The sequence below is a fragment of the Dromaius novaehollandiae genome, chromosome 1 (assembly GCF_036370855.1).
Source record: "Dromaius novaehollandiae isolate bDroNov1 chromosome 1, bDroNov1.hap1, whole genome shotgun sequence".
NCBI classification, from domain to species: domain Eukaryota; kingdom Metazoa; phylum Chordata; class Aves; order Casuariiformes; family Dromaiidae; genus Dromaius; species Dromaius novaehollandiae.
Genome location: NC_088098.1, coordinates 215,366,162 through 215,381,194, shown reverse-complemented (window position 1 = coordinate 215,381,194; position 15,033 = coordinate 215,366,162). Strand labels below are relative to the sequence as shown.

The following is a 15,033-nucleotide window of genomic DNA, read 5'->3' as shown; positions in this document are numbered from 1 at the left end:
GATGAGAGCCCTGCTAATTTCCTTATTATCTACACAACACAAAGTGAAACTGAACCTTCAAAAATCAAAAATGCTGAAGTGCATCAGCCAAGCTACAACAATCCTCACAGTTTGCAGCCAGTCTTGTGCTTTTCAATCTGTCTGGTGCTTTTCCAAACCTCACTCTCAAAAGCCTAAATATAGGCATGATAATCTATTTCAGGGGGGAAAAAAAAAAAGAAAAAAACTGATAGGTCTGCATGAAAAAATCCACAGCGATTTTGACGATGTTTTCGCAATCTAAATATTTCATCATTGCCATCACTAAAATCCATCTCATTTTGAAGTCTAGGACTTGGTATCACCAAGAAAAATGTTAAATGCATCTTTTCCTGAAAAGAGCGTATATACCAGCTGCACTGAAGTAGACAGGTTATTCTTCATGGGAGCAGGTGTATACATGGCAAAGCATTTGCATTTATACAAGGAAAAGTTTGTAATTAGATTCGATTTGGAGAGCTCACGGGAGATGAGGAGACACGAGACGTGGAAGAAGAAGTCAGAAGTTAGTTTACATAAAAGTGTAATAAATCCTTAAGGCTGGTGGGGCGTACGCCCTGCACGTGACCCTCAAGACCCTCCCGATGCTTCTCATCTCTGGACCTTTCTCCGAAAATATGTGACGTTATGAGGACTTTACTTGGCGGTTTTAGTCTTCACCCATTTTCAAGTCTTTTCCCATTTCAGATCCTCCCCTTTTTAGACTGTCTTTGCCTCTAGTTGCAAACCCTGTCTGCAAAGCACTTTGCATCTGCTGGGTGTAAGTATAGTACGCGCAGTGAGCACCGAGGAAACTAAATGCGGCTCCGGATCGGAGAAACCCCCATGTCGTAGGCAGCGCTATAAAAAACCCTGCTCCCTCCTCCCGGGCTGCTACTACTAGAAACACTCTCATTTAAAAACACACACTGGAGCCGCAGCTCTGCACGGGGATGGGGGGATCCAGGAGGAATAACCATGAGCGGGGGGAACACCAAAATGACCCTGAACCGGTGTTTTTTGACAGAAATGGGGATGATGAGAGGCCTCCGCTCGCTAAAGCGCTACGAGGCAGGGAGGCGGCCCAAACCGCGCCGATGTTTTCCCTGCCACCTCCTCGCCTCATTGAAAGAAAAAAAAAATGTTTATTCATGTTTCCACACACGCATGTAAAAAAAAAATGGCGCAACTGGCGGCCCCGCGGCCAGGCCGCGGCTAGGCCTCAGCCCGTCGCCATGGCAACGCCCGGGCTCCGCTCCCGGCTCCTCCCCCGGCCGGGCGGGCCCAGGGCCGCCGCCGCCCCCCCCCGCCGCCGTCGCCCGCCGCGGCCGCCTGGGGCCCGGCGTCTCCCTCCCTCCCCCGCCGCCGCTCGTCTCTTGCCTCGCTCGTCTCGTCGCTGCGGCCTGGAGCGGGCGCCGCGATGGCTCCGGCCGCCGACCGGGAGGGTTATTGGGGCCCGCCGACCTCCACCTTGGAGTGGTGCGAGGAGAACTACGCCGTCTCCTACTACATCGCCGAGTTCTGTGAGTGCCCCGGGCCCCCGGCGGGGACCCCCCTACCCCCCCTTAGGTGAGGGCCTGGGAGCCCCCTGCCCTGAGCTAGCCCTGACAGGTGAAAATGGGGGGGTTCCCTTTTTTCGGCTCCCCTCGCCCTAAAATCTGCGTCCCCCCTTCCCTTGAGCAAGGGGGTCGGCGCAGGCTAGGCCCCTCCCCCGCCTCGAGTGTGGAGAGAGCGCCGGGGCATCGAGGCCGGGTGTCCGGGGTGCTCGGCACTAAAACCAGGGGTGCCGCAAGGATTTGGGGGAAAGAAGTTTTTTTAAAAAAAAAGCGGGGAATTTTTGCTAATGTTTCTTGGGTGTTGTGCTGCGAGGCGACGCGGGTCTCCTGCCGCACAGAGGTGGGAAGGACTGGCCAGCTGCGGCAGGTCCAGCCGAGCGCTGCGGTGCAGGGAGAGACACTCAATTAATGGTAAGAAATCCTCATGGAGAAGAGATGGCATCGCCCCACCAGCCTCGAGGCACTCAGATCGATTAATGGTGAGAGAACTTTGTGGGGAAGAGATGGCGTCGCCCCGCCGGCCTCCTGGTGCTCTCGGCCCCGTCGTCATGTTGCAGGTGGTGGGTCTTGAGAAGGAGCAGAGCAGGCCCATGTCCTCCTCTCCCATCTCGGTTATTCAGGTTTTAACCAGGAATTTGGAAGTATCCAAGCGTCTTTTCCTAAAAGGAGGTGGTGCTTCAACTGAAGCCTCAGCTAGGGGCGCGGGAATTGAGGTGGTCGGCACATACAGTATATTGCGGTAGTGGCTAAAGGATCCTGGACCTCCCTCACTGATGCTTTGCAGCAAAATTAGGTATTTTTGTGTGCTGGGCAGTGAGTTTACAGGGTGGAGTGGTTGTAGTTACATGCTATCTTCCTAGACACCCAAAAAGCTCTCCAAAGTCCTCTAAAAGCTCTCGCTTGCACAAAGATAAGAGGCTGCTTTTGAAACGCTAAGACTCCGGGAAATTCGTAGGAAGGCAAGCAGGTTGGTCTCCCCTCAAGTGCTCGGAGTGGGCAGTCCGAAAAGGCCGCTCGCATAGCAGAGCTGCTTCGGCAGTGCTTCGGGCGCGCTCGGTATCCAGGAGGTGGAAGTTTCTGGGCTGTGACTTCCGACTGTGAACAGCGACATGGGTGAAGGACCAAAGCCAGTAGCTGTGAAAGAGGTTTTGGAGTGTGGGAATGGGAAGGAGCACAGCAGCCGAATAACAGTAGCACAGACAGCGGGTAGAAGGAAGTTGGTTTGTAGATTTATGGGTGAAAGGGGCAGGCCTGTTTAAAAAGGAACAAAACTTAATAATTTTTGAGAACGGGCCATACTTAGGAGTTTTTAAATAGAATGGCAGTTTTGCAAGGCGTATATTTTTGTGCTTTCCTCATGATAAAAAGTAATTTGTGAAATAATCTGCATAGGGAAGAGGAAGGTATGTTACTTCCCCCATGTAAAAATAAATTTGACTGCTGGTGTGTGTATGTAAATTCTGAAATAATCCTTGCATTGTTGGACATGTGAATTGATAGGTTTCATCCTCCTCTAGATTATGCAGGAGAAAGAAGATGAGGTTGAGATCAAAAGTGCGAGGTAGAAAGGTGTTTGTTCTGAAGAATAAGGGATTAATTATGTGGTATGTTTTCCACAATCGAAAAGCTGTTTTAAAGACTTCTGGTTCCCCCTCAAGGTTTTAGTGTTTGGGACCATGGTTTGTTGTTCCTTCAGTTGTGCTAAAGCAGCTCTGTGTAAGGGCTGTGCTGTAAATTAGAGCAATGGTCCAGGTTAAAAAGCAAAACAGTAAATAGACCCTCCTTATTTTAGGGTTAGTTTAACACTAGGTAATTTCAGTGGTTATGGCAAAATGGCTTAGATAGTAGTAATAATAACAGCACTGTAAAGGTCAGAGGAAATAAAATTCTTTTTTCTTTTTTTTCTGATGATATGAACCCACGACATTTCAAACTTAGCTAGCACAAAAGGACTGGCAACGTATCTTTCATAAAACAGCCAAAGGTTCTTTCCCAGCTTTCTCTAAAAGAGTGAATTTGAAGCTAATTATTTTGGAAGATTAGAGAAAGGTTATTCTGAAATCTAGTAGGGTTAACAAAACAGCTGGGAATATATTTGGGGTCTGTGTGTGACCCAACTGTCTTCTGCCAGTTGCTCTGCCTTTATAGCCTCATTACTCTACCAAATATTCAAATGGAAAAAACAAAACAGAAAGTAGAAAAATGGTGATTCTTGTCTCTCTCAAAGTTCTTATTATGGTGATTTTTGATGTTGCAGTTGATGGTACTGTTATTAAAACTCATATATGGCCTATTTTAAGTGTTATTTAATTTACAGAAAAGTGAAAATTGGTGTTGGACTTCTTGCTCTCTTGGTAACAGCTACAGTGATGGTATATTTTTAAATTTTTTGCATTAAATGCTTTAAATTTAATTTATGTAAAGTAATTTATAAGAAACCATTGGAGGCCTGAAGCTTGAAAGATACTAGCAGGTTCAAGTCAAATATTATGTTTTCCTTAGGTTTCTAAAGCATGCTGAGGAATCAAACTGAAAGCTTGTCATGCAAATTAAGTCTTCCTGCCATGTAACAATTTGTTTTTAATATGCTAATTTTAGTACAAATTGCTGCATTGTGTTCCAGAAGCCTACGTGCAGTTCTTTGCCATTCATTCTCTAAAGAATTAGTAAATGATGGCAGCTAATCAAATCTATTTATTCAGAGATGTGAAGGTGAGGTAACATGTTACAGTGTTGTTTCTATAGCACTTCATATTTGCATTCTCTCTTGATGTACCCCAAACACAATGATTCATACTCAAAGATTCATGTTTTTAATAATGAAAAATGCCCTTTTTTTTGCCTTTCTGAATTTGCACCTAGCCAGTTTTCCTCCTTCATGATGATGGATGACTAACTGCTCTACGTCTTTCTGTAGAATATTAAACCAACTGAAATTGAAAACCTGTTGAAGAGAATTATTTTACCAGCTTAACCGTGTTAGGCGCTAAAATGACTCTTACTTCTCTATCGTATGGTGTAGTAGTTGGTTCTTCAGGCTTTCTCAGACGCTTGTTTTTACTCCTATGTGCTGGAGGGCAAGCAATATGGATGCATTTGTTTTGAACTAATCTTTTTCAGCTCCCGGTGCCTTTATGCTAAATTGCTCAAGCTCTTGTATACCAATATTAGCAAAATAATAATAAACAAAACCCTACCCTCCCACCCAAGCAAACAGAGCAAGGTCAAATGTAAGTGCTGTTGTTAAAACACTAAGTGCTTAAATGTTACAGTGCGCCCTTCTTTTAAAAGGGGTTGTGTTTCAGGTCAGTTTAGCCTATGTAATGTTCAGTTTTGGGGGTCTGTTTTGATTTGAAAGTCTATGTGACCAGTGGATTACCCTTCCTGCATCCGCTGTTATGACTGTAAGAAAGGTTTATCTTGTAGAATATGAGGAATGAGTATAACTCACCTTCATATATTTCCTTTGTTGAAAACATTGAGAATAGTGTCATTTTAAACAAACACTTTAAATTCAAAGAAACCCTCTGCGGTACCTGAGGGGTTTATAATTCTCAGTCAGAAAAACGATAGGGGTGGGGGGGATTTGTTGGTGCTGTGAACTTAGTGGTGTTTTTCAGTGCAGATCAGGCTTTACTGATGTTTTCAAGTATGTGAAATGCTGCCTTGAGCAATTGTTGTCCGTGAGCAATATGCACCGTCTACAGCATGACTGCTTTTGAGATAGTAGAGCCTTATGTTGACATTTCCAGCAGAAAACATCTGGAATATGGCTTCAGGCTTTCCAGGGAATTGGTAGAAATCACTTCTTTCTTGGCTTCTGATTCTATGACAGGATGTTTTGCTACCTTCATATAAGAAAAGGTGCTTTCTATTACCAGTGTTAAATCCACTGCTTTTTATTTTTATTGAGTATCTGTCTACCAGATCACTGTAACAGTGCCTTCTTTTTGGGATCCTTATTTAGAAAAAAAGCAGATTGTGAGAACCTGCCTATGTTTCTAGTCACTTTTGTTGATCTTTCTTAAATTCTTCCTATTTTTGCTATGGGTATATTGAAATAAGATGACTGTTACCTGTGTTGTTAGATGAGGGACATCTCATTCACACGCAAAGTGCCATCAGAGCATTCTTTGTTGCAAACAACAATGTAAAAATATTGTTTTCTTAGCAAAACTCAAAAAAAAGGCAATGTTCACTGAGCTGTCAACAAAGATACCTGCATCTCTGTTGTGCATGGGGACCATTGCTTTTGAACTTACTGATTTGCAAAATTTACTTGAAGTTAGAATAATGTCATTAATATTGAATTCTGACTGCCACACGTATACTGTTACCCTGTCATTTCAGACATCTGGCAGTATTTTAGTTCTTTTGTCAGAGGCCTTGGAAAGGGCCAGAGATTGTTGGGTTAGGTATTATCCTTGCAAATTAAAAAATAAAAATAAAACAAATCCAACTCTCTCTGTCTTCAAATGCTTACAGTATATTTTATCTGTCTGTTCGTTCAATAATAAAGTGGTGGATGAAGGAAGAATCATCAGGATTAATTGGGTGTCATCAGGCCAACCGCCTAGAAGTGGCTAAATTATATAAAGTCGTCATGACAGATGAGTTCTAAACTGGGATTTAAACGAAGACGATGTCACAGTCTCACAGATTTTTTCTTAAGGCTGAAAGGGATTTGAGTGTGCAAGTTTAACGACCTAATTGCAGGAAGCCACATCACAGGTTTCCTTTTTAAGTTTATCGGGCTCCTTCAGGGAGCTCCCTCACCTTGGGGGGCAGTATGGAGGAAAAGGGAAAATTAAACTAATTGATGGTGGCTGTAAAGTCAAGTGGAGTATATAGAATGGTGCTTCGCTGTGGGATGCTTTTTAAGATGAACACTTGTGCTGCGGAGAGAGAAAAAGTTGATAGAGGGGTTCCTTTCTTCAAAGAGTAATGTAGCAGAAGTAAACTCATAAGGCAGGCAGATGGTCCCTACTGTCACGCTTTCTCCTCTGTTTAATGATTTGAAATAACTTTAAGTCATTGGCAAATGCTGTTGCATTATTTTTGCTTCCCTTCATAGGTCATAAATGAATATACTTGATTTAAGCCATCAGATAAACCTGTGACACTATTCTGATGCCTTTTGCTGCGATGAATGAATTTTTTTTAACCCTTCCTTTTTTGTCTCTGTTTCTAATCTATGACACAGGTTTATCTTTTAACTCCTGACAGCTTAGTTTTCCATTTTTCCCAAGAATTTCATGGAAAGACAGGGTCAAAACGCTTTTGGAAAGTGCAGGTTTGTCCAATCAACTCGTTCTCATTTATCCAACACGTTACCAATGTACTTAAAACTTGATGGATGCTGTGGTAATTCACCACATGTGTGTTTATCTACTAATACTTGTGTTGTTATTAAGTGACAATAAAATTCTTAAATATGGTTTAACAAAGCGTTGGATTACACTATAATTAGCACTTCATATTCAGTTCTTGTGCAGCTGGCAATTGGACATCTGCCACTCCAAATGTTAACAGAGCAGTGGCATTTGTACAATTTAATTTTGCTGTGCACAAACTAAGGCAGAGAAGTTTATGAACTGCATGATAGGAATTTGCAGAATATATAAAAATATATGTATTATAGCAAGGTAACACGGCTGGTTTTTAAATGACTTTAAATCAGTCTTTAGTCACAAATAAAAACTACAGTTGTCATAATTGAAAGACGAAAATGTCTTTAGTCTGTTTTTCTTTGTTTTTTGTTTGAAACTGATATTTGTGAAATGCATATTCCTTATTTGCGCGAGTCTTTCACAGAACAGTGGGGAAGATACTTTTTAAACAAAATAAAGATTTTAATAATCACTCTAAAAATGTTAAAAGGAACTCTGGGAATTCTGTCCGACCCCAGCAGCTCAGCACCATGCGGTCATTTTATCTTGGAATGAATGCAAGTGCTAGCATGCTTTAATGTTTCTATAACTAGCTCAGAATCCTAAAGGGGATCGTAGAAAGGTTCATGGATCGTGCAAGATTAGGAAAATTCGAAGAGTTCTTTTAGTTCAAAACATGTGTCATAAATTTATAATAGTAGGAGAGAACCAAGAGTGATTTTTATTTTTTGTGGTGACTAACAAGTCACCAGCTAACTACCTTTGCATTTTCTAGGCGTGGGACTCTATACACCTCCCTCAGTAATTACAGCGATTTTTCAGTCCCTTAGTGGAGAAGCTGAGCTGCTGCATGAATTAAAGGTGCTTGGTTTTTCTGTGGTTACAGAAGCATCACAGAGAAGGAAGAAAGGTGCCAGAAAGAGAGAAGTTCCTAGAGCATGTTACAGCTCGAAAACCAGAGAAAAACTGCTTTAGTGTTGATCTTTTACCATTAATTGATTTGAATATGTGAAAATCCCCATGTAGGGCAAGATCTGGGTGGAGTCACAGTGATTACTCTGCTGAGCACCATCTAGATGTAAGGTTTCAGACGCAGACTCCTTTGTCTAATTGAAAATGCAAATGTAATTTACCCTGGTATTTTTTGTGCTATCTCAAAAACCTGAAGTATCTGATCAGGCTATCTTTTTCTGTCTGTCTCCCTGCCCCCCCCCTTTTAATTTGCTTGAAGAAATATGCTGCATAAGCAATATGATCAGTGACCGAAAAACTGACGTTTGCTCGGTGATCGATGCAGGCAGCCCCTGGAGAATCATCATTACCTCCTTTGCGGGAAGGTCCATGTATTTCCGGCGGAGTATTTGCTTCAGTCCGTTTGGAGCCTGGGAAGCAGAACGAGCCCTCTCCGTCGTTCGTGCACCCTTTGCGCCTCCCTAGCGGTACAAGGTTCCTCTCCAGCTCTTTGCCTTTCCGGCACCTGGTGACTCAGCCTGCTCTCCAAACTGCAGAGCTTTCCTGAGGGAAATTCCAAACTTTATTTCAACATTGAGAGTAACGTTCAGCAGTGTATCTGTTTCCCAGTTGCGTCCCAGGGCTTTAGTTTATTTTATCATTCTATTTTCTTTTGGTTTTGCTGGGGAGAGATTATTCCTCTTTGGACTTGTTTGCAGAACCTAGTGTCCCTGCTAGCTCCCAGGAGTGACCCAGAAATGATCTGTACAGGGTCAGTGTCCCTTAAAGGATCTCAAGCTGGTTCTGTGAGCAGAGGACATTTTCCCTTGTAGCTCAGTACAAACAAGGTTGCCTTGATTCTCCTCTGTAATCAGAAGAGCTGGAGAAGGGAACAAGAATGTGGGCTGGTTTTTCTGGACAGGGTTCAGCCCAGTAGTTTGATATTTGACTTTCACATTTGGGGAGGAGGGAAGGCTAAGTCATCTTTAGGCAGGAAAGCAGACAATCAGAATTAGAAGAAGTAGTGGTGCCAGAGGGGAACTGGACAGCTGCCTGCCCCTAGCAGTTCACGTAAGGTGAGGGAAGCCAGGACAGTGTATGTAACACACAACAGCCGTACCTCCCTCTCCCTCAGTTTCTTCCTTCACATCTGCTTTTCTCTGAGTCATGGGTGTTTGGCACAGGACACCTGAAAATGTTTTGTAGGAATTCCAGCGCTAGTAGGATTTTAAGGTATCAACCTTGTGGTCATAAAATATGACCTTGGAAGCTCTCTGATTCATACAGCGCTTTAATGAGCTTAATATTCGCAGCAAAGGTTCAAGATGCTACTACCCTGTAGGCTGGATTTTCAGTAACTGCTAATTCCAGTTGGATGATGATTTTCATTTGGACAAGATCCATCATCAAGGAGTCAGATGCAATATTAGATCAAAGGAATAGTCTGGACAGCTGTTATAGCATGGTTAAGCATTAGAACTAATCTTTTGGAGCACTGACAATCTTGGGACAGAGTATTTCTGTCCTCTGTTTTAGATCTGCTATTTGTTCATCTTCCCCCCCCCCCCCCCCCCCATCTTCCCTAGTCAACGCATTTCTTTGTTTAGGCAGAGGCCTGCTTCTCAACTGGAAAGCATGCTACTGTGATCTCTTCTGATGGGTATTTTGACCTTACCATGAGGAAAAACAATAATATCTGAAGAAATATTTGCATGTCATCTTTGAGAAATGGGATCTGCAGATGTGACTTTCTCTAAAGACAAATGGGTCACCTACAGCAGGGAGATAAAATGACCCAAAGAACTGAGCTTGTTGTCACAACATGGAATTCGCATTTGTTCTGCTAAGTAAAATAGGTGTCTTTTTTCCTCTACATATACTTAACAAAATTTGCTGTATAAGAAAGGGCATGTTTGTATGATTCTCGTTTGAGACATGATTGCTGCTGGAGGGAGTTTCCATGCTTTCCTCCTGCCAGTGGTTGCCAGGTCTAGTGCTGGCCCCAGCCTGCTCTGTGGATTGTTACAGTCAGAAGGAAGAGTGTTTCAGGGCATATTTTTTCAAATAGTCCTTGCATTCCTCCCACAGGATACAGATTTTTTTGAAATCTTGTAGACTTATATATATGTATATAAACTCAGAGCAGCAGCTCCAGGTCAAATTTGCTCATGAGTGGAAAAATCATGCCTTCGTCTTTTTTTCTTTGTTTTTTGCTTTGTTTGTTTTTTTCCCAAGTCTTTTTCACAGCTGTGGGAATGACCCATAGAAGCAGAGAGGACTAAGTATGTGCAATGTGCGGACCATTGCGTGAGTAAACAGTCTAGACAACTGGAGAAGTGAAACTCTTTTCTTTCATTTTTCAATTTGGTAGCAGAAGTTTAGAAAGAAGGTTGGCAATGCACTTTTGTTCGTAGCCCCCTGTGCCCGCAGGTCTGGCTTTTGCAAATGGATACAGTTTAATGCCATCTCCATAAAGCTGCGGCTAGCAGCAGCAGTAATACCAGAGTTCATGGCTTTCTTTAGAAGTAGCAGAGTGAAAAAACAGATAACCCTTGCCAGCTCGTATTGCTTGTGCCTCTTTCAAACTGGTGAGTGGACTGTCTAACAAGAATAAACTCAACTGAATTGTGTAAATGCTTTGGGAAATAGCAGACAAATGCACTGTGGTAACGAAATCATACAGCAGATGTTGTTTTTGTTCTCTTAAGCAAACTGCTGAGACTTGCAATCTGTGATATCACAGTTACTTTTCACTCCCAGGTTTGGCACTTAGTGGCTGTTAAATCTTTAAAAGCCCAAGTTTTGTTTCTGTGAGGCCTGTCTGAATATTGTCTTCAGCACAACGTCTAATGTCAGAATTCAGTTGTCTAAATGCTAAAATTCTCAGTCCATCCTAATTTCACTTTCTGGTGTTTTTTCTCCTTATTTCTCTGTTCTAGGCTGCAGAGAAAGACTCCTTTTCCTTAAACACATTCCCTTCCAAGCTGTTCAGTTCTTTTTCCTGCCATTAAATCCCTACTTGCTGATTTCTTTGTCTTTTGTATTAATTCATATTTTTCTGCTTTTGTCACACTTCCTCTGCATTAGTCTCAAACCTGTCCTCTGAAAGTTTCCTCAACCACCATTTGTGCTGGGAGCTCAGTTTGCTGTGTGTTCAGTTTTCAGCTATTTCATATCATGAACTTACTTCTGCACCAGTGCTTACCACCCACCATGTGAACTGTTTAGGTATTATCTTAAGTTTTATTTATAACAAAAAGACAATGTTTAAAGCTTGAAACTTCAGTATGTCTTCCTGTATTTGGTTTAGATTGTGAAATACTTAAGATTTGGTCTTTGATCTTGCTGTCTTTGTGCAGAAGAAGATTCATTCCCTTTATAGCTAAACAGCTTTTGTCAAGGTTTGTGGGCTAATAGGCAACTGCCAAAAATGTCTTTTCTTTTTCAAGCAAGAACAATAAAATTGTTTTGAAATGGCATTTAGAGAATGACTGAAGAGGAAAAACAGAGTTGGGGTTAGAAGTTGCAGACTGGGAGCCAAAACTTTTGAGTCTGTGGGTAGTGAATTGGGTACAGTTGAAAGTTCTTGCTGGAGGTTGGGTATTTAGGAGTGAAAGAGAAGAGTGAAAGTCATTTCTCAGATCAAAAATCTTTCTTTTATCACATGTTCTCGTTGGCTCTAGGTTTCTAATTTAAAGGAGTCACACGAAAAAAGAAGGAAGTTAGCTGAAGTAGGGAGTTGCTACCAGTATTGCCGGGAAGAGGGCATGTCACCAACCAGTGTTCATACAGCTGCTGTATATCTGAATCAAGCTGTGGTTGCTGACTGGTTTCATTATCCTTGTGTGCCTCATTCATTTTGCATTTGTCAAATATCATCTCCACTTTATGTTCCTACCGTCCAAGTGGGCCAAACTGCAAAAGAATGACATGGAATATTAGTAGGACAGACTTTAATTATGATGGACACCCAGGGGGAAATCCACGGTGACAGCAAGAAAGGGAAGAAAGCGGGAGAATTTGGATTTCTAAGAAATGCTACCCAGACTAAATTTACAAATACCTGGAGGAAAAAAACCATAGATATGTTTTTCTATGCCACCCACCATTCAGTCAGCTCTTGTATCTCAGTGCATGCTGCATAGAAGAGTCCTGCCAGAGCCTCTGAGGTGATACCCACAACATGTTCTGCCTCAAATTGATATCTCTGTGCTGAAGACAGGAAATGCTGGGCTGGATATACTCTGGTAGCTCAAAACAGCTGCTGGAAGCGATGCTTTCTGCTCTGGACAGAGCCTTAGGCTTAGAGGAGTTGGTGCAGGCACTTACATGAAGCCAGGATATGCTGACAGCAGCTCTGACTCATAGAGGAAGAACAGGGATTGAAAGCCCTAAATAAGATGAAAAGTAAATGAATGATCCCTATAACATCATATCGGTCACCGCTTAGTTTTAGCGGTGGCTCAACAGTGATCTTGCCCTTCTTGGCTGTTTCCTTCCAATCCAACATCATCAGTCTGTCTTAAAATAACATCTAAAATACATTTTATTTTGTTTTCCAGTAAAGGCTATAATAGCAGCAAATCTGCCCTTCAGCAATGAGTTTACTGGGTGTAATATTTTAACTTTACATCATCTCAGCCTGATCTGTTTAGACTTTGATTGCATTTTCCAGCTTTGAACACTTGCTTTCAGTGCACTTGCTAGATTAATACTTCAAATGATGTGCCTATGTCCACCATTTTTACGTTAAATTTACTTGAGAAACCTTTCCAGGTGTGCTTCAAAGTGACTGGTCGTCTTGCTATCATCTTAAGTGAGGTATCCTGCATGTTTGTCTGGGAAATGGTGGTTTCTTTTCCATGAGGCTTCCCATACCCCATGAAAGTAACATTCAAAGGTGACTGGATGGCATATCAGCTAACTAATACAAATTTGTTTCTTGTAGTCCAGTGACTTGTGAATATCCTGGACTGGAAAAAAATATATACTATTAAGGAGCTGTGTACCATCATGTTTGTCCAGGCTTCTTTTTGCAGTCTTAAAAAGATGGCCAAGGGTAGATTCTAGCACTTTTGTGACTTCCTCTAAGACTGTTCCGTATAGTGTAATGGTCCCTTCAAAACCTGCAAGCCATGTATTAAAGCTTCAGAATATTGTACATTTGTGAGCAGACCTAGTTATGATAGACATAGTTACAGCCACAGTGAGATAAGTAGTGAAGCTAGGCTTTGAAAGTCATTAGGAACATGGCTTTTTTGATATCGCTGGGGTAGCTACCTTTATTCTGGCCTGTCACCTCAGAGTATTTTTCTTGCCATTGTGTTCATAATGATCTGCCAAACTTCATGGTTGCTCAGCACATTTTTGTAATCTGCCCTCCAAAGCTGTGCTGTTAACTCCATTCTAAAGAACACTATCTCATGCAGATCTCAGTACAAGAAGGACATGGACCTACTGGAGTGAGTCCAGCAAAGGGCCACAAAGATGACTGAGGGACTGGAGCATCTGTCCTATGAGGAGAGGATGAGAGCACTAGGACTGTTCACCCTGGAGAAGAGAAGGCGGGGGGGGGGGGGGGTCTTATGAATGTGTTTAAATACCTGATAGGAGGGTGTAAAGAAGACAGAGACTGATTCTTCTCAGCGGTGCCCAGTGACAGGATGGGAGGCAATGAGCACAAACCGAAACACAGGAAATGCCACTTGAACATAAGGAAACATTTCTCCACTGTGAAGATGACTGAGTGCTGGACTAGGTTGCCCAGAGAGGCTGTAGCATCTCCATCCTTGGAGATATTCAAAACACAACCGGACATTGTCCTGGGCAACCTGCTGTAGGTGACCCTGCTTGAGTAGGGTGAGTTGGACTGGATGATCTCCAGAGGTCCCTTCCAATCTCAACCATTCTGTGATTCCATTATCTCGCACTTTGCTCACAAAAGACTTCAAGACAGATGCCTCTGAAAAAATTTAGTCATTCTTCCCCAAAAGAACCATAAATGCAGGTTCTGGCATGTTAGGTCCTAAGAAACCTTGTCCTCATTTTGTGATGGTCTCTTCAAATGCCAGGAGGAGGAGGACTCCATAATGCTAAACATTGCAAGAACTGGTAACAAAGATGATGTTTCTAGAAAGTTCATATTCTTATGTACTTTCTACTTTGAAGCTTTTTATTTACAAGAGCTGATGTGGTTACTAGCAAGGGAGGATGATCTGGTGGCTAGAGGAGCACTGTGGTGTTTGGAAGGCCTGGCTTTGGTTTTATGCAGGTTTCTTAGTGACTCAGCCACCTTCTTGTAACCTGTCCTCTTCTTCAAAGGGTTTTGAGGATATGTACATTGAAGACTGGGGTTGCTTAAACACTGCAGTAATGGAAACCATATAGGTAACCAGTATGTTTTAGATTGGAGGGGGAGGGAGAACAACAAAAGCTTCTTAGCCTATCAAGAAATGTTCTGCCATCCAAGGTTAAATAACTGCATTATGAAGACAAATGTTACATTTAAGGAATTGCAAGGGCATCAGTTTCTTATGAAACTTCATATGTTTATATGAAGGCTTAAAATTTGGATTTGTATAGTATTAGTTTTCATTCTTTACTTTAGTATAATGCACACAAGAGGCAAGGTCAGCATTAGTACAATCTCCTCTTAGGTTCTAATTTTTTGGTGTCTTTACTACACAGTAGCAAAAGCACTTCACAGAGAATTGAGGATAAAGAAAAGGATAACTTAATTGTAACCTAGGGCAATTCAAAAACGGTTCAATAACAAGTGCTTTTGTTAGACTAACATACCAAAGGGAGGCTTCTGCATTAGAAAATACACCCACGCTTTGCAGGTTTGAACTGAGCTTTCTTGTACATGCTTTGTTAGTCAGGAGTATTGAGAGCTTTTTCTTCTAATTATCTTCTACACTTTGTTTTGAAGAACACAAATGTAATGTGAAATACATTTTCGGAGTAATCGGAGTAAAGGCATCTGCAAAAGTATTAGCTGAAGTAGTGTTGTGAATGCCAAGAGAATGAATTCTGTGCTAGAATATAAAGTGTATAAGGCCATAAATCAGAACGTATCACTTGACACAGCATGTTGGAACCACTCCTAAACCAGCACT

At 42.1% G+C, this 15,033-nt stretch overlaps 1 protein-coding gene across 1 annotated transcript in view; it reads left to right on the top strand.

The window, feature by feature from the left end:
- Window positions 1-1,326: 1,326 nt before the first annotated feature.
- ACER3 (alkaline ceramidase 3) overlaps window positions 1,327-15,033 on the top strand; it is a 52,865-nt gene continuing 39,158 nt past the window's right edge. Inside the window, exon 1 of the mRNA XM_026097900.2 lies at window positions 1,327-1,541. Within this exon, the coding sequence (XP_025953685.2) occupies window positions 1,439-1,541 (103 nt within the window). The 5' untranslated portion in view covers window positions 1,327-1,438. The remainder of the gene's footprint in view (window positions 1,542-15,033) is intronic.